The sequence below is a fragment of the Denticeps clupeoides genome, chromosome 18, assembly GCF_900700375.1.
Source record: "Denticeps clupeoides chromosome 18, fDenClu1.1, whole genome shotgun sequence".
NCBI lineage: Eukaryota > Metazoa > Chordata > Actinopteri > Clupeiformes > Denticipitidae > Denticeps > Denticeps clupeoides.
In genome coordinates, this window is record NC_041724.1 from 2399625 (window position 1) to 2424519 (window position 24895).

Sequence of the window (24895 nt, forward strand, 5' to 3'; positions counted from 1 at the left end):
GCTTAACAGTGAATTAACAATGCACAGGCATTGGACAGTGGACGTCCATTTTTCCCGCGCAGTGCAAACTATGAATTGTTATAACGTCCGATCGTATCGCCATGGACGCGTTCAGACGATGCCGATGAGCTCATGATAACCAGAGAAAAAAAAAGCCTTACAATACGCACGTTGAATTAACTTCGTTTCTTTTTTTAATCCACTAATTTCTGCAGCCATGTGAGTCGCTGTTGCTATGGTTACCAAGAATACAAATTCAGTTCCTCTTATAAAAAAAAAAAAAAATGCCAGTGAGGAAAAAATATCTTGGATGGATTGGAAAAACGCAGATATTTATAATGTGATTTGATTATGTTGGGGTTTTAACATTGCATATGTGTGTGTGTGTGTGTGTGTGCCCAGAAAACAACGTGCCCACGTTTTAATCTCGGAAATCTGTAATAAAGGCGCCACGCTGTGCCACACATATGGGCATTGCAGCTTCACTAAAACATGCCCCGCGTGCCATGAATGCCAACCAAAAGTAAAGCAGAGGGCGCACGGCGTCGACAGGCCACCAACACGCCGCGGTACGGGAACTGGAGAATTTCATCCAGTGATGGTCTTGGCCTTTCATGCTTGCAGAGTCTGCAGATTTGGTTTAATGGCCTCTCGGTAAATCACCGGAGAGTCGTTATCGATTAACAGTTAAACGCTAATTCAGCCTCCGGTGCCCTCCGGTCCCAGAATTAATATTTTAACAGGTCTTATTCAGACCCGGACAAGCATCTAATGCAAACTCTGCATTTACACAAAGGCGAGTTTCTGTATTCTCTGAAGAGCAGGCTTGGGATAAATTATGAGGCCGCTGCAGCAAACACACACACACACACACACACACACACACAAGTGAGCAACAACTGCAGACTATTCAGTGAAATCTGTCAATTTGGGGAGTAATTATCTCAAACCTCAAGTGTCTGAATCCATCACATCCCTGTTTTATGTAGGATGTTCCGAAAAACCATGTCCCAGCCAAAATGGATTTGCTCACATATTTGGGTCATAAATGTATTACTGGTCACTTGTTCTGACTTTAATTACAATTGTAATTATGGTAATTAAGGTAATCTACCATAGGTTTCCGAGTCACATAGCCAACAAAAATGCTTTACCAATATAAGTACGGGGGTTAGGAAAGATGGCAGACAGGAACGGGCGAATGGCACCGAGGCTAACGTGCTGACTAAAAACACCGTAGGACCCTGTACAATCCCATACAAAGGCTTCAATTCACCTATATGCACTCGAACAACCAGTACATGGGTGAGAGGAGCATGAATACGGTGTAGAAGGGGTGATATAATGATATAATGTGGGGGGGGGTTACCCTGGCCGGCTCCGGTCCAGCCGGAGAGAACTCCGGATGCCTCCGCCAGAGAAGCTGGGGGGGGGATGTGTGGCCACGCCGCTGTTGCTGGGCTAATGCCAGCGAATTCATCTTCTCTTTAATTATAATGGAAGAGGAAATCTCTCAATATCTATGAAGGTTCATAGTACTGATGCATCGATTATAGTTACGTTGGATTTTATTGGCAGAAGTATTGAAATGCAATAAAATAATAAATAATCACAGATTCTAGTTGCACATGGTTGTACAAAGCAACGTTTCTCCGTACTCACCATGGTGTAAGTAGTAACCTTTGACCTTTTAGCGCTCTGGTGCATGTGGGCTGTCAGTCAATGAAAAACAGTCAATTAATCACACAATTTGCAAAGAATTAATCACAATAAATCACAATAGAGACTAAAGCTTGCTATAATATAAAGAAATGCGTAGTACATACACATTGGTGTCGGCAGTAATGTGTGCTATTTTCTGCTGACTGGGCTTGCACCGTAAAAACGATTTGATCAATAAGTCCTGTCAACATATGTCTATAATTTGCTTCAACTTAAAACAATCATCCATGCCATTTAAATTGAATTAGTGTTATAACTTAACATCCCAGGACAACGTAAATCTGTAAGTTGTAAAATTGTCTGTTTAACAGGAAATGTGTTAATACCTCACATACACAGTAAAAATGCGAAAAGTGTGAAATGAACCCTTCAGAGAGTTCAATTTAAAACATGTTACATGGTAAACCCTTTTCCCTTTTTATATTAAAGTCGTGTTCTTGCTGGCTGCGTTCTGGTTGCAGAGATGAACTAACTCTTGCTGATTCTTTCCTTGCTTCTCCATGTGCTTTGGATTAGAGTCGGTGAGGGACAATTGGAGACTTTCGGAGTTCTTGTACAAATGCAGTTAACACCACAGTGGGATGAATTCATTGGTCCATTGATCCATTGATGCTGTCCTTTTTCATTTTATGGCTGCAAAAATATTAATTTCCCCCCCAGACACGGTCTAAAATAAAGATAATATTGCAATATCTGTAATATCTGTCACCTATAAGGGTTTATTCTGCATTGAAAGCATCTCTAGTTGCAGCTCTATATATTTATTAAATGTAGTTTATGCATTATTAATGTTTTTTAAAACTTAATAGTAAAGATGCACTACCATTGTTGCTTATTTGTTCACTTCAAATGCATTTCGCCTTTGCTTAAGGAGACGCTGTGCACAACACGTTTTGAATAAAAATAATAATCTGTAGCAGATCTCCCGCTCGCGAAGGCTCATTCCGTTTGAGCCGAGACGCCTCCAAGTGCAGAAGGCGTGGGAGTTGAAACATCTTTCCCGGCTCTAAAATATGAGCTTTTTCTCCGGTGGCGGGCCGAGGCGCAATTTTGATCTTGCACTAATTGCATTTTCAGATCTCAGCGCCATGTCTCTCTCTGGGCAGAATAATGGCCGATATCAGATAGAGGGGTCGGGTCGGGGAGGGCCGAGCGCTCCACATCGCGCACGTCGCGTTATTTTAATGGCCACAAGTCGCTTGTGTGGCCTGCCGCCACACGTACGAGCAGTGCTCTTTTCGCGCGGAATGAGATGCAAATGCGGGGTCAAAGGTCGCGCGCGGGCTACAGTCGTGTGGGCGGACCGCGTGGGGGCGAGCAAAATAATTTCCTTGCCATAAAAAGCATTCGCAACAACACAAACATTTAGAGAACCAGGATTAGAGAGAAAAATAAAAGTTGCCAGTAGAAAGGACGAAGGAACACATGAAAAAAAGCATATAGGATTTGCTTATGTATGAAGGACTAATGAAACCTGAAAGAATGGACAGGATGGATAAATTACGAATACTGTGTCTCTTAGCACATGACCCCTTATTCAAAGGCTTGCAGATTTATTTCTAAAGTTCTCTTAGGATAGTCAAGTTAATACCACAAACTGGACCCTAAGGTCCATACGGACCAACATCATAACCGCACCCGACGTCTTTAATCGGACATCAGCGTGTGCGTAAGATTGCATATGAGCTGTAAATGCATCGGAGAGAAAAAGCCCTTTTTATCTGGTAACTGCTAACTTAAAAGCTTGCCGACGCTAAACTAGGACGCGGCCCGAAGTGAAAGACGCGCTGCACAGGGCCTCCTTGTTTGTAGATGATATAAATAAAACGCGGCTGAGACGTGATTAATAAATTAGCTTCATTGACGATGGAACACAAGCGTCTGTCAAAATCAATGCGTCTAATTGATGCTTTTGGCAAAGAGACCTGGGACGCGGAGGCATGAGATTAAAAAGGCCGCAGGTAGCATTAGCACGGTAGCACTTTTGGACCGTGAGCCTTGCCCAAGGCCTTATTGACACGATGATCGTCTCACGGTCGGGGAGCAGAGGTCCACAATTACGATCCCATTATGAAATAATCAATGCCAAAAGCTTATCGTTTTTCTCCCATTCCTAAACGCAATAAACAGCGGAAGAACGTGTTCGTCTGAAGCCATCTTTGTCAAGATGGACTTCAAGGTACATGGATTCACTTTGCTATTCTTCTCATTCACACGCCCGTGCTTTTACCTTTTCGACCTACAGTGCTACTGCTGGAAAGACAAATATTTTCACCTGTAGGGTTTTTCTCCAGCCTTGGAGAGACCCTGCCTGGTTTCGTCATGGAAACAGTGACATCTCCTGGTGGAACGAGCCACCTTCAAAGTGCCACCGCACGCTGCTTTTGCTTCATATCAACTCGTCTGCAACTTGATCTTCCGTCACCTCCATGATTTAACAGCGGTCCCGCTCATTTATTCGCGTAATTCCGTTGCGCACGCTCGAAAGCGTGAAATAAAACGTTCGGACCTACACAGGCGCTCGCTGGACAGGGACGTTGTGACAGACGGAGGACGGCCAGGGCCTGCCGCCGTCCTGTGCAGGGCACCGGGGTGGGGGGACAATGACCCTCGGCTGCAGCGGATTTACGCATCTCGGGACTTTTTCATCGCTGGACGCGACTGCCATGGCAACAAGGCGAGGTGTTTGTGGAGCCTGTTGCTGTGGAAACGGCGGATGGTCTTTGACACCGATCGGGGCCGCGCGAGTGCAACATTTTCCGTCCAGGGGACGCAAACCCAAGTAGACGGTATGTATAAAAAACGAATAAAAAAAGTTCTTGAAAGGCCAGACAGGAAATTGCAACAAGAGGCACGTGGGTCCACAGCGTTGGAGACCCGAGGACGGGCCCCTGGGGCCGGATCAAAGCGTCGCTTCTCCTCATCATTCCCTCCGTGCGAACACACAACGTGCGTCGCGGCGCAGTGGGGACGTGGGTGGAGAGAGAGCCCGGTTTGGCGTGCGGTTGTGTAAGAGACCGGCGTCCTCGGCCTGGCGTAGTCTCTCAGGCCTGAAGCGAAAGGCTGTTTTCCTGCCCGAGGCGCGTGACACCTTCTCGCCGACGACTAATTACACCCGTCCGACCTCGGCAGAAGTCCCACACCGCGGCTTGTTGCCTTGCCGGTGCCGTAATTGCACCTGAACGCGTGCGACTCTCCGCAACAGTCGTTAGTGCAAATTGTAAAATATATTACGTGGACGTAATTGCTGACAACGGCTGATTTCTCCCCTGCATCTGACACGCTAATGAATTCGCTCGCATGGTCACGTTCTGGTAAAGATGAAGTGATTGTCATTGTGATACACTGCAGTACAGCACTCTGCATTTAACCGTCACCCTGAGTGAGCAGCGGGCGGCCATGACAGGCGCCCGGGGAGCAGTGTGTGGGGACGGTGCTTTGCTCAGTGGCACCTCAGTGGCACCTTGGAGGATCGAGATTCGAACCGGCAACCTTCTGATTACGGGGCCGCTTCCTACCACTGCCCCTTGCTCCATCGTGGAGGACGGCCGCTGTCTAGCACACATTTAAACGAGCAAGACATTTAAAAACTCTTCAGTTTGTCCATCGTGAAGCTTGACTTCCTTTTACGAAATTGATGTGCGTGAATAACAAATGACAAGAAAAAAAAAAAAATTCTCTCTCAGGTGTCGCATGGATTCTTCTGTAGCTAATAACCCTGACATGGTTGCTCAGGTGATCATTGAGGACCAACGTCCACCACCACAAAAAGTATACTTTTAAAAAAACACATGGATTTTTCTTACGGTAGAAGACCGTAAATGATTTTTTTTGTGCGCATCTTGGGTCAGCAGATCCAGCATTTACATTTACATTTACATTTACATTTACAGCATTTACCAGACGCCCTTATCCAGAGCGACTTACAATCAGTAGTTACAGGGACAGTCCCCCCCTGGAGCAACTTAGGGTTAACCACCAGCAGCCTCGCCTTTCTTCTGACCACTGTCCTGCATGGGATGGATGTTCCAGTCTGTGAGCGAGGTGAGGGCCCTTGGGTTCCTCACATTGCCGTTTCGGTTTCTCGCCGCTGCCAGTTTAGATCCGGACCGGGACGGTGAGGAACTCCAGGGCGGGGTTGGGCCGATGGGACGACGAGGAGAACTCGAACCACAGTCGGACATTTGAGCCAGCGAGAAGCAGAAGAAATGAGCTGTGGGCTAATAGTTACCAGGGAAACAAAACCGGGAGGAAGGTTCTCGTCGCTTATGCCTTTCCTCACCGCGCTGGCGATTGCATCACTCTCGACCAAATTAGCAACCGTTTCAAGCTAATTATTTTTCTGCTGCTCTGCGGAGATTTCTGAGCATTTGCCTGAAACAGCAGAAACACACACACACACACACCAAAAGCTAAATTTCAGGCCAACTTCAAATCCATATTTTTATTAGTGTGAGCAGTCAAATCAAGAGGTTTAGAAAAATGTTTACATTCCAATAATGTTTATTTAACATTTGATTTATTACATTTGTGACTGTCGCATCTAGTTAGTTTACGATACTGTAATAACATTGTAGTTTTTTTTTAAATTTTTTTAATAATTTTATAATAAGCACTTGAATTTTTCCTCGTCCCATCTTGCTACACAGAAGATCATTTAATTAGTGAGCCTCCGCGAAACCCAAATGTGAAATGGCTTTAAATGTTCAGCTCATTCAATTAAGATGCCTTTTCAAACTTGATTAAGAGAAACAATAGTGTGAGTGTGTGTGTGTGTGTGTGTGGGCTGACTTTTATGCATGTGTGTGCTGTAGTGGGTGGGGGCTGTAAGTGAGGAGGGAATTGTGTAAATGCATGGCAGTGTGTGTGTGTGTGTGTGAAGGTATAAATGGCGGAAAATAATTGAAAATAATAGTGGCTGAGGCTTTTGCCATTTTCTAACAGCAATTATATAAACACACACACGCACACACACATTTTGAACACACAGCCACCCACAGCCGTCTCATTACCATGCCTTCCACGCAGCGGCGGCAGGAGCAGCAGCAGCAGCCCTCTTTACTCGTCTGAAGTTGCCCGGTTTTTCTACTAAATCATACAACACAAACACAGCGACTTCTCGACTTTCTCGAAAACAGTATGAACTCCACAAATACGTGTTATCCCACCCGTCTGGGAATTAAAAAAAAAAGCGAATCGCGTTCATCCAGCAGAGGGCCCCATCTGAATTTGTGCAAACAAACAAACGTTAATGTTACAAAAGACGACGTGAAAGTGTCACCCCTTCGACCAGCAGATCGTGTCGAATATTCAGTCCAATATTCAGGCCCCGGTGTGGTGGGCGGACACGCAGCAGTCGCCTCCCTGGCCACTTGCCGCACTTTTTGCAGCCTCTTACCAAGTAAGAAGAGCGCTGCAGAATGCAACCTCAGCTGGGGCCCCCGTGCAGGAAGAACATGCGCCATTTAGCGCTGGAGCCGTCTAAAAATAGGCCCGTCCGTTAATGACGTGTCTGCAGAAGACGCCTGCAACAGCCTCAGAAAACAAAGCGCATTATTGTACATGTACGATGCTGTACGGCAATGAGGCCGTACCCCCGTTTTGGCTCTCAAAAGGAGGTCGGTAATTAGCCGTCGGGGGCACAGAAACGAAACCGGCTTCATTTTCATAATTGATTAGGATTCATATACTAAATTACAAAAGGGGAGGAGCCAGTTTACTGTAAGTGTTCTCTTTAATTGGTTCGTTAGCATGTCGTCATCGTTAAGGAAACAATGTCACAATTCTAAAGGTGGTTATTCTTGCATAGGGTAATATAGCAAATATGATTCTCACTACAAAACACAGAGTGTGAGCGCTCTCCTTAATACAAAGACATTCAGTGACTGAGAGTATTTACAGATTTTACATCATTTCACCGGCTAACCTGATGTTAGGTTTTTTTTTTTTTTTTTTTTTACATTGAATAACTTCATATCGTCCGTTCAGATAAATGCTTACAAGCACAGCACTCAAGTCTGAAGCATCACATTTCAGAACCTGGAGTTAAAATACGAAAAAAAAATAAGAATAATGATCCGGCGCCAGTTCGAAAATGTCGTGTATAACCATGCATGTAACAGGGAATAAAAGTGTGGACGGAAGAGACGTCCATCGGGGTGCTGGGAGGTGCTGGGGTTCTCTGTTTTATGTTCTGGAGGCATGCACGGAACCCCACGGTTCCCTCGCTACTGATCTTTCTGGATCTAAGCAGACAGCCCCCAGCTGGATGCTCTGGACGTTCACAGCAGCTCTTCAGGCCATGGCGACAACGGCGCGCTTAGCAAAGCCGTCACGCAGTGGCGAGGAGGCCAGGGGTGGCCAGACGTCTTCATCTTTCCTCCAGCGCTTTAATCAGGAGATGTGCCTGCAGAAGAGCTGGAGCAGGAGGACCTGCAGGTCGCTTCACCACCAGAGACCCAGAGAAGGATTGAGGGGAGGACGTCTTTTTTAGTTGAAAGTGACGACACGGTGCCGAGCGGCGTAAGTGCCTGGAACACCGTCCCCAGGGTCCCCGGCTAAATATCTGCTTAGCCCTAACCCTTTGTAATGGAGCTGCTGGGTTTAAGGTATGAAAGAAGCAGCCTGCAGGTTCTGTAAAATTTCTGTGGCGTGTGTGGTATTAACGCTCCATGCCAACATGGTCAAATTACACCAAAGCCATTGTAGAGCATCCAGGTGAACATTGATGATGTTGGTATTAGCATGCTAGTATTTTAACGTTAGAACACTAATCATAAAAAAAAAAAAAAGACAATGTTTTTTGCATCTAGGATGAAAAAATATGATACAATGAAAAAAGATAGCGTATTTTCAAATTAAGATGAACTATTGGTGGTGTAATAATTAGCATATTGCTAATTGTGCTAACATGTACCAAATGGCGCAACAGATTCGTACAACACACCATTGCTGCGCACCGACCGTAGCTGTGTGCTGCCGTTATAACCATTAGCATGCAAATACACTAACGTGTTCCAAGTTTCGCTAGAACCGACCCAACACGGTAGGCCCCGCAGGTCCTTTTCTTACAGAGTTGATGCTGAAGCTGAAGGTATTAGTTATGCAGCGGCAATTGTGTTTGAGGGCCAAAATATTAAATAATAGAAGAGTAAAGTTGGAGAATTGGAGTTTGTTGGAGTCAACATTATCAGACAGTATCAGAAAACCTGGAGCAACTCCGAACCGTTTTGAAGAGCAAATCAACTGTTGATGCTCATATTTGAAAATGTGTTCTACTTTGTTCTCAAAATATTGCAACTTCACGCAGTGAATCTATTTTATTTTCTTCCGTGACACTAGGATGGGACAATGTGTCTACGGCGAGGCTGCTACTGAGACAGGAAGTGGACAGGGCCGGGTGACACACAGCGTCGCATTCAGGTAACACCAGGTCATCAGAGGAGGCGGAACTGGCTCCTCCTGGATCGACATTTAATCTCTTCTGGGCCAGTCAGACATATTTTACTGCACCCCCCGGCATCCACCTGGCTTCCTAATCCATCAATCCAGGTCTCGGCGCTGCTGGCAGATTAACTGGATGAGAAGATCTGCAGCTCCCCTACCAGAATTTACAGGTCCCGGTACCTTCATTTCTTTGGACAGGTTTATGTCCAGTCAGCGCGGTATTAATCATCAAGTTCGTAACGGAATGAAAACTTCTGTGCCCGTGTGGCCTTTTGAGCGCGAAAGTATGAAATAAAGTCGGACGGGGAAAAACGAGGATCCTGCATATACATCCGGCGTTCCCCTCGACTGCGCTAAAAGCCGCTCGTCCGGACCTGATCTGCTTTTCCCATCATTTCCTCTCCATGGCCCCAGCCATGTGCCCCATTTTCATTACCTTTTTTTTTTTTTTTTTTTTTTTTTTGTTGGGCCTCTTCATCCTGACAAGTGCTATTCATGTCCAGCTTTACACAACCAAAACATGTTCTATATGAAACATGGCGGCATAACAAATGTCAAATTCCAAACGGTGAAAGAGCGCCTCTTCGACACCGATGAACCAAAGAGCACTTATAACAAAAAAAAAAAATTAATAAAAATAAATAAATAAATAAATAAATAAATAAAAACTGATGACTGGAGTGAAGCAATAAAGCAGAATGGGACGGTGTTGTAAACTGTGAGTTATCGGTCCTGCTTTTATGTCCAGAAAACAACACAATGCGGTGGTAAATTGCTCCCCATTTTTATCCCGGTGCGGAGTCCCTTTTGAGTGGTCATTCCAGTCCATGTTACTCAGGCAATTTGAACTGAGGCCTGCAAACCACATGTGTCCATTTACTGGGAGGGGCTGTGGGTGTGGCCAGGCTGATCCGTCTCTTATATATAAAAATAGATCTACTGTAAATCATAACACAGAGCTATGCGCTTCACTACCTCCCCGCAGTACCTCGCATCCTGACAGTCAATGGGTGTTTGTCGGAGACAAGAATGTTTCCAAGCTGAGTCCTTCAGCGTCCAGGCAAGACTGCGAGATGCGGAGAACGTATAACGGAACAACATCGCCAAGTACTCTAACCTACCCACTGTTCCTCGCATTCTGTTTCATCTCAGGCCGACGATCTACGGGCGTTTCTCGAAATCAAGGATGCTTCCAAGCAGGCTGTTTCTGGGCGAGACTCCTTCCTAGCATTTGGAGGACATACAACGGGACAATCTTGCAAGTTTATTGGTTTAAGGTCCTGCCCTTCTAATGTGTGCATAGGACTGTGGACACAAACATCCAAGAGAAGTCCTCTGAACGGTCTGTGGTAGGATTAGAAGGATCCTGATCCCTGGAATAGTCCATTGGCTAGAACCGATGACGTGGTGTCCTTGAAATAAGTCCTGCTAAGGATCCTTCCTTGACTTCGAGAAACAAGTGTTCCTCGTGTGTTCCACATTTTTCCGATGGGAAGAATATTTCTCCCACGATACGCAGCACTAAACACTTCTGGACTCCATGGTGTCTTTGGATAAGTACACCACCCAGTAGACCATGTTGAATGCCCCGAAGGAGACGGGGAAGAGGATGCGGGCGTACTTGTCGATCTTACTGGTCCCTCCCACTGTGGCGGCAGCTGTCTGAGTGCCGGGCGTGGCCGGCTTCGCCTCCGCCTTGCTCTGGATGTGCTCCAGCTTGGTCCCCAAAAGGCGCTGAAAAGAGATGGAGCCCGCAAATGGTCTCCCGGCCACCGCCGGCGCGGCGGGTGTCGCCTGGGCCACGCCCCTGGCGGCCGTGGCGAACGTGGCCGCCGTTGACAAGGTCTCGGGGCTGGAGGGGGACTGGGCGGAGGAGCCGCTCGTCGCGGCCGAGGAGCCCTGGGGTTGCCGGACCCGCGCTGCCGAGCTGCTGCTGGAGGACTCGGTCGACTGGCCGCCCTTCGAGTCCGACTGGCCCGCGTTGTTCACCCGCTTCCGCAGGTTGCCGTTTGTGTCGGGATTTTGCTGCAGGGATACAAACTTTGATCAGACGACAGACAGTTGAGTCTTATCTTAGTTGAGCTCTTAGTTTGTAAATTCAATATTCTATAGAAATTGCTGGTGTCGTCCTCTTGTAAGTCGCTTTGGATAAAAGCGTCTGCTAAATAAAGTAAAGTAAAGTAAAGACATTAAACTGAATTAAGCCACTGCCATCAGCGTTGCTTGGGGTACATATTCAACCGGGGGACATTTTCAATCCATAATCTATGTCTAATTAATTTCGCTGATTATGAAGCTTTGCATCAGACATCGTGTGAACCTTCACTGGTCTCATGAGTCCGTTCGATTGCGTTATCAATGCCTCAATTATCGATGCATCGCGATGCATTGCATCAGTTTTTATTATTACTTCACATTATGTTTTCAGATATGTCAGTGAGATTTCCTCACATTTGTTGCGCTTAATGGCGCCCAGAGGGTGTTCATTCCGAACGTCCGTGTGGACGAGGCCCCGGAGCGACGCTGTACTCAGATCAGGAAGCCACAGTCAAAATCACGTCATTATGATATAATCGATTATGTTCTGCACTGCACTGACGCAGAATCATCTACGATGCATTGATTATGAGATTCATTTTAACGTCCCTGCTCCTTAGGCATATGAATCTGGGGTTGCTTCAGTTGCTCGTTTTTACACACTGAGAATCTTTGGGACAAAGAAAACCTTATGCTCCATGTTCCACTCTCATCAGCAATGCTGGACTGAAAATGGCACGCCAATATATAACAATTAGCCATAACATTATGACTAGTAAAGAGTAGGCAGCTGCCAAAACAGCCCTGACCTGCCGGGGCATTGACTCCACTAGACCCCTGAAGGTGTGCTGTGGAATCTAAAACCAAGACGTCAGTATCACACGCATGTAGTATCACAGGACGTTAATAAAACATGAGGCAATCCTGCCAAATGGTGCCACGGACAGAGAAAGACCTCAAGCAAACATTGTCTGGATGCTGTTTTGGTGCAAAATGGCAGGTGGGTGAGAAGAGGGGGGTGTCCATCACACTTATTTATTTATAAAATTTTTCATTTATGCATGTCTTCTATCATGGAGTCAGTGTGGGAGTGGTGGGGAGCAACTGAGTAATTAGAGAAAGCATTAAATTGGCATATTACCTCTGTACTGCTGTGTTGCCAGATCTGGCTATATTAAGCTAGTAGTCTTTGCTGTCCAAAATAAAACAATAAACTAGAGCAATGTGCTTGAAATGCCAACCCCATTCTGAACAGGATGAGTGGCCCAATGTTCTACATTTCTTTAAGAGCACTTTATTTCCACAGTCTTGATGGCTTTCAATTTTCATGGTCTGGCAACCCCGTGGCTGAAGTGCAGGTTCTTTCTAGTGTCAACAGTATGCTTGGTAGGAGGAGGGGTTAATGAGTGGTTCGAAATCTCTACACATTACCCCACTTCCAGGCCCTAATACCACTCAGATTTCCCACTGTTCGCTGCATGGGGGCCGCTCTCCAGGAAAAGGGTTTTAATTCCCTCAGAAAAAACCTACAGGATACAGATGTGCCCTGGTCGGTTGCCACAGCAACCTTATAATCCATCCATCACCGAATGTACTTAACGACATTCCTGTACGATCGCAGAGACTCCAACACGAGCTTCTATACCATAAGAAGTTTCTTCTACTGCTTATTGTTGCCTGTAAAGCTCTACTGATGGATTATTCATGCGACAACAGCTGTAGAGCTTCACCTCGACATACAGTGCGAGCCGAGAGGCGGGTCTGGGCTACACCACCTGGTATCTACTGCAGCAGAAAGAAAAGCTGCTTTATAAAAGTAAAGAGCACAACCGGGGGAAATAATGACAATGGGGACGAGGGCGTCGGCACGCACCATACATGGCAGAATGTCTTCATTTCATCAGTGGTTTAAAAGCACAACATGTGCTCCTATGGAAACCAATATGTGTTTATTCCTTACATCCAGGTGTGTCCGCTACTCAAGTACAGCACCGCTGCTCTCAGCCACCCTGCCATTAATCCAGAGATGGAGGCTTAGAGACATTATCCCTTAAAAGTCTAAATATGTCATCCATGTCCCAAATAAGCTGCTCCCTTATGATTTCACGTCATAGCGCAGCCAAACACGAGCGCCCGGGTAGCCAAACCCGGTTCTGGGTCTTTCTTTACAAATCCAATTAGAAAAAGAACAAAAAAAAGCAGGTTCTGTTTTCATTGTTTAGCGTTTAAGGCCTAGCAGCTTCATCTTCTTCACCTTTAATTTATTTTACAATATCCTAAAGATAGACTTGACGAGATGCTGGCCTCATTATGAGCCATTCTGTGCCACTATAAAAGATGTGGTGCATGTTAACTAATTTCACATTCACTAGTTCACCCATTAGACAGGGTTAATCTGGTGGTTGGCCTCGTGGGAGGAGCCACACCTGTGTTGACAGGAGGGGTGTAAATAGTCTGTCAATCATGCCCACAGACTCCTCCTCCCTTTTAAACTCCGTGTCCTGGGGCTCGCATGCGTCTACCTGCAGCACCTCCTCCGTGTCTTTGGCCTTGCCGCTGTCCTTGCCACCGCTCTTGGCGCCGTGCACCGGACACTTGGCCTGCTTCCTCTTGGCACGCTCGGCCTGGGCATTGGTGAAGTAGTTGACCGCTGCAAACTCAATGAGGGCGGAGAAGACGAACGCGAAGCAGACGGCGATGAACCAGTCCATGGCGGTGGCGTAGGAGACCTTGGGCAGGGAGTGGCGGGCGCTGATGCTCAGGGTGGTCATTGTCAAGACGGTGGTGATGCCTGCACAAGCAGAAAAAAATTAAACCACAAAAAAACCCTCTCAAAAGCATAACCAAGATTGGGATATTCCATGAGAGGCCATCCAGGAATTATTATGCATTAACTGCAGGGAATTGCATGCTGTTCACATGTGGAAAGCGCGTCTATGACTGTCGAAGGTGGGAAGAGAGCAGAAATCTGAAATGCATATGAATTATTTTGGCCTTTACCCACACAGCCTACTGCCTGGAGCCACCCACGCTCAAAAGATTTCTCCGTTAAATTAAGGCTGAATCAGGAATATCCCTTATCTCGTTGCTCGCTGGGCGTTTTTTTTTTTTTGGTGCGTAAAACAAACGCCACGTATGCCAGCGGGATGGGAAGATCGTCCAAAACCAATAGCTGTATACGCTCTGCTTGGGCTTACATAAGATCATGAAAAGGAGCGATTCTGCACCTCCCCGGACCTCCACAAGCAAAGAGCTGTGGACGTAACGCCTCTCCAGCGCTGCCGGCTGGTTCAGATCACATTCGGAATTCTGGGAAAAGATAACAACGCCCTCTGGGCCTGGGCTAAAGGAGAGCAAGGACCAGCAGAGACTGGAGAAATGTCAGCAAACAGAATAAAGTATAGCAGGCGAGGAGGCGCTGGGAAAACTGCAGCCCTCCACCCTCATGAAACAGTAAATAATCCAGCAACGGCGAAAAGACGGAGCTCCTCACTGTTACTTGGCTTCTTCCAACCAAGAGCTTAAACAGAAACAACATTTTCGTGCCTCTGTTCTCATGTTCAACAGTTCCTCCTCCAGCTGAGAGTGGATTAGAATGTAACAGAAGGACGCTTAAGAGATGAATAGAAATAATCGAATATCTTTATTCCAACCTGGCATGCACAGTGCCATCACTCTCATTAAAATCCATTCCATCTTAGATGGTCACGTGACCAGCTGCTGCTTGAGGATGTTGCTTAGAAACAGTTGGATTGACCTAAAAATGATACAGTAATTTTTTTTTTTTACATTTACATTTACAGCATAATTGTAAGTCGCCCTTATCCAGAACGACTTACAATCAGTAGTTACAGGGACAGTCCCCCCTGGAGCAACTTAGGGTTAAGTGTCTTGCTCAGGGACACGATGGTAGTAAGTGGGAATTGAACCTGGGTCTTCTGGTTCATAGGCGAATGTGTTACCCTCTAGGCTACTACCACCGTCTAACCATGAGTTCATGTACAATCCGATGACAGTTGTCTCGACACAAGGAAGCGGGAGGACCAGGCGCATCTTTAATTTTATACTGGACAAACGAACATATAGGGCTTTACTTTGGGTAAGGGCAAGTGGAAACGGGAAAAGGGAATGCTCACACTCACAGTGGGACCCCTGAGTTACACAAACTCGAACCACAACTCATTAAGGTCCCCTGACATGAAACTTGTGAGATGATATAACATTAATACGAGTTCCCCCGAGCCTGTCTGTGGTCCTGCAGTGGCTAGAAATGGCAATAGGTGTCAAGAGTACTTTGGTTATTCTGCTTCGCCCGTTCAGAGAGCGGCAGCTCAGACGGTCGGATCTGGATTTTGTCCCCTTATGACGTCATAAGGGGAAAGGTTACCTCCCGCTTCTCATGCTTTTTTCCAGCCAGAGAATGTATTTTTTTAGTTGATTTAAAAATTTCTGGAAAAATGCAGACTCGACTTCCTGTCTGCACCAGACATTGTGGTCGGTGTTGAGGTGTTGATGACGTCATTTCCACGAATGCCCCCTAAACTTGAAAGTGAAAAAAGTGAAAGTGAAGTGATTGTCATTGTGATCCACTGCAGCACAGCACTTGGTGACACTCTGTATTTAACCGTCACCCTTGGTGAGCAGTGGGCAGCCATGACAGGCGCCCGGGGAGCAGTGTGTGGGGACGGTGCTTTGCTCAGTGGGACCTCAGTGGCACCTTGGCGGTTCTGCATTTGAACCGGCAACCTTCTGATTTCGGGTCCGTTTCCTTACACAATAGGCCACCACTGCCCATCCCCTCAACTCCTATAGGCCGCTCTCCTCCTCGTCCCGCCTCTGGTCTCCTCATTAACATTTAAAGCTACAGACGGTGAAACGGCGCGTCCTGGGAAAATTGTGATTGTGGCCATGCAAGCCCACTGACCATAATTCATACGTACACACACACACACACACCACACAAACACAGCGACATGACGGAATCACATCAACGAGACCAGACCCAAACACTGACACCGGACGCCGGGGACGAGCATTACTACAGCAGCATTGTGCAATAACATTTTTACCTGCATTGATGCGTCAGCAGGGACGGATAGAGAAGCTGCCGCAGGGCTGTACAGTCTGTGAAAGACCAGAGGCGCTACAGGACGGTCTCCAACGTCCTAACCTGAACGGACGGTTCATCTCACACAACCGAATCACGGCCACTGCTTTACTCTCAACCTCAGCCTATCCAGACACACACACACACACACACACACACCTACACACACTGTCATTACTGGGCCACGATACCGGGACACTTGCGCCTTGTGCCAGCAGAGGGAGTCGCTCATTCACTCTCACATGAGGGGGTCTCCACAGCCCACACAGCCACGGGAGTTATAGTGGGAGGCTGCCAGACGGCAACACACATCACCCCTGAAGAACAGATCAGCCGGGGCGGTAATGTTACACACACACACACACACACACACGGTGCTTAAGGTGATGCAAATAAAAAATATGGCGGCTGGCAACAGGGCAGGGGTAAACAGATCAATGACGGCGGGGTGGAATTTGCACACGCGCGTGCACACACACACACACACACTCAAACACACTTCTAGGGAAAAAGCGAATCAGCGTTTTTTTGTGACCCCCGCTTCGAACGCCCGCAGAGGTCAAGGTCAGGTCGACGGTTGTAGCCGGGAGAGCCGCGGTGCTCGGGGGGGGTAAATAAATAAGCCCCAAGCTGTTTCGTGCGCTCGCTCTCAGCGTGGATTATTGACCCCATGCTGGAGGACAGAAGAGATTAAAATGTTTTGTACTTTTCAACTGTCTTGTAATTATATACCTGCGAAGATGTTCAGAACCGTCAAAATGTGTTAAAACGTTATTAAGTCCAAGCGTTTCCTAAAATGTATTTATACGCTTTTCTGTCACGATTTCTCGCACGACGACATCAGCTCTTCAGTTCAGGCGCTCAGCATCACTCTATAACGCCGCCAAGCGACCACATCGTTTCGCATCCACTCGGCCGGTCCCGAAGAGCCGCCATCTAGGGCATGCATCCATTCGCTTGGCAACATGCCAGCGACGAGCGTGTGTGTGTGTGAGTGTGTGTGTCTGCGCCTCCATCTGAAGGTGGGTCATTGTGACGCTTCGGAAAAAAAAAAAATCTATTCTGAGCTCTCCTTTGCCCCAGGTAAAGTTTTGCGAAGTGTGAGGGTGCAACATCTCCTTCCGAAAATTACCACAATGACAACAACAACAGAAAGCATTCGCCCCGTTTTCTTCTCATCTACGGTGACACATTATTTAGCCACGAAGGACCAGCCTATTGGTTGTTGAAATATCAGGTGTGTGGCTGCGGCCTCCATGAGCCGAAATAGCTCAGTTGGGAGATCTAAAGGTCCCTGGTTCAATCCCTTTTCGGCAAAGCTTGTTGGACTGTGTACATGCAATCTGGGGCAGTGGTGGCCTAGCGGTTAGATCAGATCTGTCAAGGTGCCACTGAGGTGCCACTGAGCAAAGCACCGTCCCCACACACTGCTCCCCGGGCGCCTGTCATGGCTGCCCACTGCTCACTCAGGGTGGTGGTTAAATACAGAGGAGAAATTTCACTGTGTGCACCGTGTGCTGTGCTGCTGTGTATCACAAGTGACAATCACTTCACTTTACTTTAAAAGGCACTTGCTTGGAATGTTTAGGATGCAAATTATTTCCAAAGATTGCTAAAAAGGTCATGATAAATGAAAGGGGTGGTTATTTTGACGAAACCAGTGCTCAGTGCTTGCAGTGCTCATATCCACGGCTCTCTCTCTCTCTCTCTCTCTCTCTCTCTCTCTCTCTCTATATATATATATATATATATATATATATATATATATATATATTTTTTTTTTACTTATGTTCTTGATGCACTTAGGTTTAGGTTGCATAGCATTAATGGTACAGTTACCAACTGTAACATGAAGAATGTACATTTACATTTATGCCCTTATCCAGACTTACAATCAGTAGTTACAGGGACTCAGGGTTAAGTGTCCTGTTCAGGGGGATTGAACCTGGGTCTCCTGGTTCATAGGCGAGTGTGTTACCCACTAGGCTACTAGCACGCACTAGAACAATGTAGAACAGACTGTACAAGAGACGAGAACATAAAACCACAGGCTGATTACTAAGAAACTCCCGCTCCGAATATCCACGCGAGCCGGACCCAGCAGGCCCCAACCGTACTGCAGAGGAGGCGCGTCGGGTCTCCACTCCGCTTCCCGCCATTTGCATGAAAATTGCCTCTCCAGCGGCAGAGGAAGCGGCGGCGCGAATGTGGCGGGCTTGTGAGTAATACGCACCGAAGACAGTTCTCGCGGGAACGGACTCCTTGTTTATCCAGAAGGACACTTGGGAGAGGATTACTGTCATTATGCAGGGGATGTACGTCTGAATCATGAAGTAGCCCATTTTCCGTTTCAAGTGGAAGTAGACCGTCATCACCACATATTCACCTGCGGAGAGCCGCGGGAGAAAGAGGTTAATCGGAGGCAACAGGCGCGAAGCGGCGCGGACTTTCATCCTACGTACAAGAGCGTATGCGCGTTCATTCGCACCGACAGCCACTCTGGACCCTGCGCCGGTTACCTGTGTGCCGGTTACCTGTGTGCCGGTTACCTGTGATCGACTTGACGGTTTCACTGGACACCGTCTGGCCAATCAAGTCATACTGCACCAGGCTGGAAGATTCCGGAGGAACTTCCACGGAATTCTGCGGCCCTTTGGTCCAGGTGTAGATCATCTCGGTCTTGGGGTAGGCATCTGGGGTGAGTACAAATGCAAACAGTTATTATTTATAGTTATTATTTATTCAGTACGAACGTCTTAACCCTGAGCGTCTCCAGGGGGGACTGTCCCTGTAACTACTGATTGTAAGTCACTCTGGATAACATTTTACATTTACATTTACAACATTCACCAGACGCCCTTATCCAGAGCGACTTACAATCAGTAGTTACAGGGACAGTCCCCCCCCTGGAGACACTCAGGGTTAAGTGTCATTTGAACCTGGGTCTTCTGGTTCATAGGCGAGTGTGTTACCCACTAGGCTACTACCAAGGGCGTCTACTAAGGGCGTCTTATAAATGCTGTAAATGTAAGACGGAATTATGTCATGTTATTGCACAATTATTACTTGGAAGAACTTTTATGGTCAACTGCAAGACACAAGAAACCTTGAGCTTGGTTAAATTAAGCATGCACTTGACCAAAATAGACGCGAACTAGAAATTAAAGGTCACGATTATGTGTTTGTGCATAATAGGATTTTTGTACGGAGCGTTGGGTTTTTTTTTCCCTTTGTGCCCCCGCATGTCCCACGGTGCAGAGGACAGAGAAGCGCCAGCGAGAGGAGGGGGACGCCGCCGAAGCAGAACGAGATCCACCCGGAGAAAGGGGGAGACGCGGAGGGGAGGAGGGTAACGGAAGGGCGCGCGAGAGAGAGAGGGATTCGGATGACGGGAGGGGAAAAGATGGGACGAGGAGGAGGAAAAAAAAAAAAAAAAAGGAGAAGCCGGAATAGGTCTATTCTAACCCGGGGCGGGAGAGGAAGGAGTTTGACCTTTCCTGCGTTACAGGCCCCATCCCGTCCTGATACTGCTTCCCCTGTCCCCCAGGCCGAACGCCGCCTAGACAGGGACGCCTGATACCACAGTCTCAACCCGAATTAGGCAGGAGATGCGAAAGCCCTCCTCTCTATTATAACCGAGTAGGTGTTTAGTTGGACTGGCTGTCTCATTATCCTCATCCTCACTTTGCTGTCCCTTCATTTCCCAGAGAGACTGTGCTTTATTATCTCCAAATCGCGAGATAAGAGCCGGGCGGCCCGTCCCTGGGAGATTAGTCGCCGCTGACCATTCTGCTGATGCCACGCTTCTTTGTTTTGGATTTACCTCGAGATCCAATGCATTCGCGTTTCTGCAAAGAAGCAATTACTCCTCGCTTGGGGAGATGAGCCGCCGCCTCTCTCTCGTGGCGAACTGGGGGGGCGCACGCTAATTCCACACAACGCGTCGCGTTTTCCCGATGAAAGTGGAAAAAGAAACATCAAACTGGCTAACACGCGGACTACCTACCATCAGAGTGTTTCCAGTTACGGAGCTTTAACTCCGAGAGATTTGCATACATCTTAAAATAAACCACTTTGTCAGTAACATTATGCATGCTGACAGCAAGACCAAAAAGTAGGCTTCAGAAAAAGAACGAGCAAAGAAACACTTTGGTTTTACACAAATAGGTGGAGCAGGTTTGATTGCCAAGTTATGGAACAATGTGTACCTCGTGCAACACAAGCGAATTACATTTACATTTCTAGCATTTATCATACATTTATCAGACGCCCTTATCCGGAGCGAGTAGTTACAGGGACAGTCCCCCCCCTGAAGACACTCAGAGTTAAGTGTCTTGCTCAGGGACACAATGGTAGTAATTGGGGTTTGAACCTTCTGGTTCATAGGCGAGTGTGTTACCCACTAGGCTAGTACCACCACTATTAACCCAGATTAACTAGATTATTTAATGCCAATATGCTATCTGCTACAGGTAACAAACACAACAGATCCCAAATGTGATTAAATGGGCTGTGGCAGAAGCAACATGACAACAGGACTGTAAGACTGTGTGAAAGCCGGAGAGCCACGCCTCAACTGTCCCAGTTGAGCATTGGCAGGTTGGATGGTGACACTAGGAGACACGGTCAAGTGCATCACAAACAAATCTCCATTTCATTCCAACGTTCTGGGCCTCCTGACGGCAATACGGATCTGCTGGTGATTGCTGAAGCTTCTATATAGGGGCTACAAAGCAAGATGGTGGTCTGACATTTCTTTCCCATCAGAATCACATTAAATCGCCGTGGTCGGCACAATTACCCCGCCGGTGGCAACAGGAAAATTCGCTTACTTCTTAAATGCAGACCTCTAAAGAGTTCTTTAAAGAATGCAAATGTAAGTTCAAGCTCATAAAGCAGAAGCGCCCCTTGCTAATTACCTCCATCTCCTGACTGGAAAAAACTGAGCTAATGAAGTATTCTCGGAGACTGGAGGTAAACTAACTTACCGCGTCGGAAATCTGGTCATCTCTGATTAATGAGCATTCATCGTCTAGATTTACTCACAGCTTCCAAACTTCAGGGGACAAGAGTGTCCATCCATGGGAAAATCCACCAGCTTCATTGGACACTCAGCACTTATTGTCAACCTAGACACACAATGCACAGATGCGCCTTAGACACCTTAAATGACTCCACTTCAGCCTCTTAAAAGTCGGTGCTGGACCATAACTCCTCCAGATGTCATGTCGTGGTTGCCCACCTCATGGTGTAAAGGATGGTGCCGTTCTTCATGATCCGGAAGAGCTTGTTTGGGGCCGTCATGTTGTGGGCCACAGAGCGCTTCCCATTTCTGAAGAACGTGTCCGGGGTCCAAACCTTCGTCACCATCAGGTTGTTCAGCCTCAGGATCTCCACGGGACCCTCGTAGCGCAATCTCCTGTCAACCCACGTTTGGCGGAAAAACACGTCCATTGTGTACTCCTAAAACAAATCACGAAGAGAATGTTCTTGGGTGCCTTTTTTGTGTTTTATTTGAGTCCTGCTTCTAAACCCTCTGAAGGTGCCAAATAAAGGACTTGGCACCGCAACCGGTCCCACCACGGGACCCAGAGCTGTGATCTAGCCTCCTCTGTCTTTTTTGGCTAGCCCGTTTGCTAACCTACTTAGCAGCATCTGTCCCAGCATTATTACATCACGACACCAAGATGGCACTGTCACGTCGCAGGATGTCCCGTGAAGGGCATGCACCTGGAAGAGGGGCTTTTATTCGCTTTCAAACCGACTCACCATTTCCACATCTGACACGGGACCAAAGCTGGTGACGTAGATGTCCGTCTTCACCTCTGTCACTGGACCTATCGGAAGAATGAAATAATCAGTGCTTTGGCTCAGCAGCCAGTGGATCTGAATGCCCGTCTGATGGCGGCGGACGTTCGCGACGCTCATTCAGATCCCAGCTGCGCCTCTCTCGGAGCGTCTCTGGCTGGGCGCCTTCGGAAAAATAACCGTTCGTCTCGTACCACCACCGGCTACGGCTGCTCTGCACAACCATCACTAGCCTGAGGTGTGATGGACGGAGCTGAATCCTCCAGGCCGCTCCTCCCTCTGATGTGAGCCTGACAGCCATGTTGTAAAAAAAAGTTTGACCAGGAGTGCCTGGGTGACTGGGTTCTTCACGCCACGAGAGCAAGAAAGCGTTGACCTGCGATCCAGTGCCTGCCTTCTGAACGGCCAGGTGCCACTGGAGAGATGTTCACAGAAGACATGTTCCATCGAATAGAACAGAAACACCCCCTGGCAATGTTCAATTCCAAAAAAATATCCCAGACATCAGTCCGATCCACGAAGGCACCTAGCATCCTAGCGTTACTAGGTAACGCGGGACACCTTCAGCGGAGACCTTCCCTCAACTGGCTGTCTGAAAACCTCCAGATTTTCACACAATGTCACTTTGCAGGGTTCATAATTAACTTGCGGCAACCCAACATCCTCAAACTGTGCCACACAATCACTTTCCCATTAGACAAAAGGGACAAGGACACATGCTCGGCGAGATGATTATTCTCAACGAGGGAGACGGCCAATTATCCTTTAGCCAAAAGGACACCACTTGTCCGTTCAGTCGTCTACAAAAGCAGCCATATGGGCCACTCAACCTCTCCCGCGCTGGTCTTCTGGGGAGCCCTAATGGTGGAAACCCTGATGGATCCGAGCTCACTGCATAAAAAAGGCACTCCGACTTCCTTAGAGGAGCAATTGTGCTCCTTGGGTTTTTTTTTTTTTATTATTTAAGGCATATTTGCCGATAAAATGTCAATTTCCATAGTTTCCCATATCCCATCCCACTGTGGGTAATTACATTTGAACCGTAATCCTGTTACCTTGTACGCAGCACCCATGGGGCTACTGGTCAGGAACTTAACGGGCGGGAAATGAATTCGCTTAATTGCCAACGATGATTATTGGTAAAGGGTTTTCATTACATCTGTGGCTGAGAGCTGGCATCGCTCCGCGAGACTCATTTGCACGAAATAACGGTTCCTTCGTTTATTTAGTTTTGGATAGGAGCCTGGCCTGTGGTTTGGGGACCACCGCCCTAAAATAACTTATAGTCCAGAATAGCCAACGTGGGTTCCTGCATGCAACATATCTTAAGAACCTGCAATTTACATAATTTACAATGAGAAAATTTTCCTTCTGGGGACACAAGCCGATCATTTACGTCCACAGGCGCGACGATTACTCGACTAATCGCGTAATCGCCGAAGGCGACGCGGTCGGCGACCAAGGCGGACGAGAGGGCAGCACCGCTGACCCGCACCATGACGCCCGCCCGTGGTTGGGTGCGCACCAGGGTTCCCTTGGCGAGGGACGCACGCGCGCACGCACGCACGCGCGCACGGGGGGAAGGAACATCTGCACTCTCTTACCTACTTAAATTCTGCTCGATAAAGCGGCTTTTCCCCGCCGCGTCGGTTGCGTAATGCGGCGGGTGGTTCTAACAGGGGACGCAAAGTGGGACCGTCCCCGTGACAGGTGGGCGGACAGGTACGTACCCCCAAATCCGGGCCGGAGTCGGTTGTCGTAGCCGTCCAGCAGGCGGTCCAGGATGCGGGTAAAATTCTCCGGGTAGACCACCCTCTCATCGCTCTTCACTTGCGCAGAGACCCCGTCCGTGCTGCAAACGCGACACTTTCATTCCCACGGCAATGCAACACGGACCCCCCCCGCGTCCGGGACACAACTTACCACCACGCCGCGGCGCACAGAAAGTAGACGAGCGTGGAAACGCGACCCATCTCCTTCTTGGCAGAGGGCATCTTCCCATGCCATACTTTTACTCCCCCAACCCCCCGTCCCGGGAAAAGGTCACGCCGGGGGCGGCCGTCCGTGCGCGGGCATCCCGCTCCGCGGCTCCGTCTACTCCCGGCCGTCCATCGGCGCGTCCGACGCTTCCACGACGCGCGGAGAGGAGCGGAGCGAGCGAGCGCGCGCGCGCGCGGTCCGGAGAAGGGGGGGTGGGGGTGGAGGGAGGGAGGGAGGGGTCTGTGGCGAGTTGCAATGTTCTGGTTTACAACGATCCTGCGCGCAGTTGTAGTGCAGGTGCACGTGACAATTATGGGGAATATTAAGGAATAATTTCTTCATGAAAAAAAAGACCCAGAAACACACTCACCATAACCTAACCGAGCCTTGTGAGGACCCCCCCCCCCCCCCCTCACCCACACAAACACACACACACACACACACACACACACACACTATAGAGTAAGTGGTACAGGCCACATGCACACTCACCATAACCTAACCATAGCAGCCTTTTTTTTTTTTTTTTTTTTTACAAATAACCCATTTTTTATGGGAACCTGTAAAATGACCCTCGTGTCTTTTTTTATACTATGAGCCTTGTGAGGACCCCCCCACCCCACACACACAAACACACACACACACACACACACACACTCTATAGAGTAAGTGGGACAGGCCACATGTGCACCGTAACCTAACCACAGCAACCGAAATATTTTTAAAAAAGAAACCTGTAAAATGTCCCTGCTTCTTTTTTTACTATGAGCCTTGTGAGGACACCCCCTCCCCCAG

At 47.8% G+C, this 24895-nt stretch overlaps 1 protein-coding gene across 2 annotated transcripts; it reads right to left on the bottom strand.

The window, feature by feature from the left end:
- Positions 1 to 7623: 7623 nt before the first annotated feature.
- On the bottom strand, positions 7624 to 24288 carry gabra4 (gamma-aminobutyric acid type A receptor subunit alpha4). Of its 2 annotated transcripts, XR_003743007.1 has the most exons (10): positions 24044 to 24288; positions 23851 to 23972; positions 22082 to 22149; positions 21555 to 21775; positions 21359 to 21441; positions 18862 to 19005; positions 18546 to 18698; positions 13728 to 13996; positions 10634 to 11193; positions 7624 to 10341 (listed from the first exon to the last, which is right to left on the bottom strand). XR_003743007.1 is itself a non-coding variant. In XM_028959907.1 (9 exons), exons 1-9 carry the CDS (start codon positions 24112 to 24114, stop codon positions 10690 to 10692), a joined length of 1635 nt encoding a protein of 544 aa, XP_028815740.1. In that variant the 5' UTR covers positions 24115 to 24288; the 3' UTR covers positions 7624 to 10689. The 2 variants fall into 2 exon arrangements, 1 of the variants encoding a protein (XP_028815740.1); XM_028959907.1 differs by having other exon boundaries at positions 7624 to 11193.
- Positions 24289 to 24895: the final 607 nt, after the last annotated feature.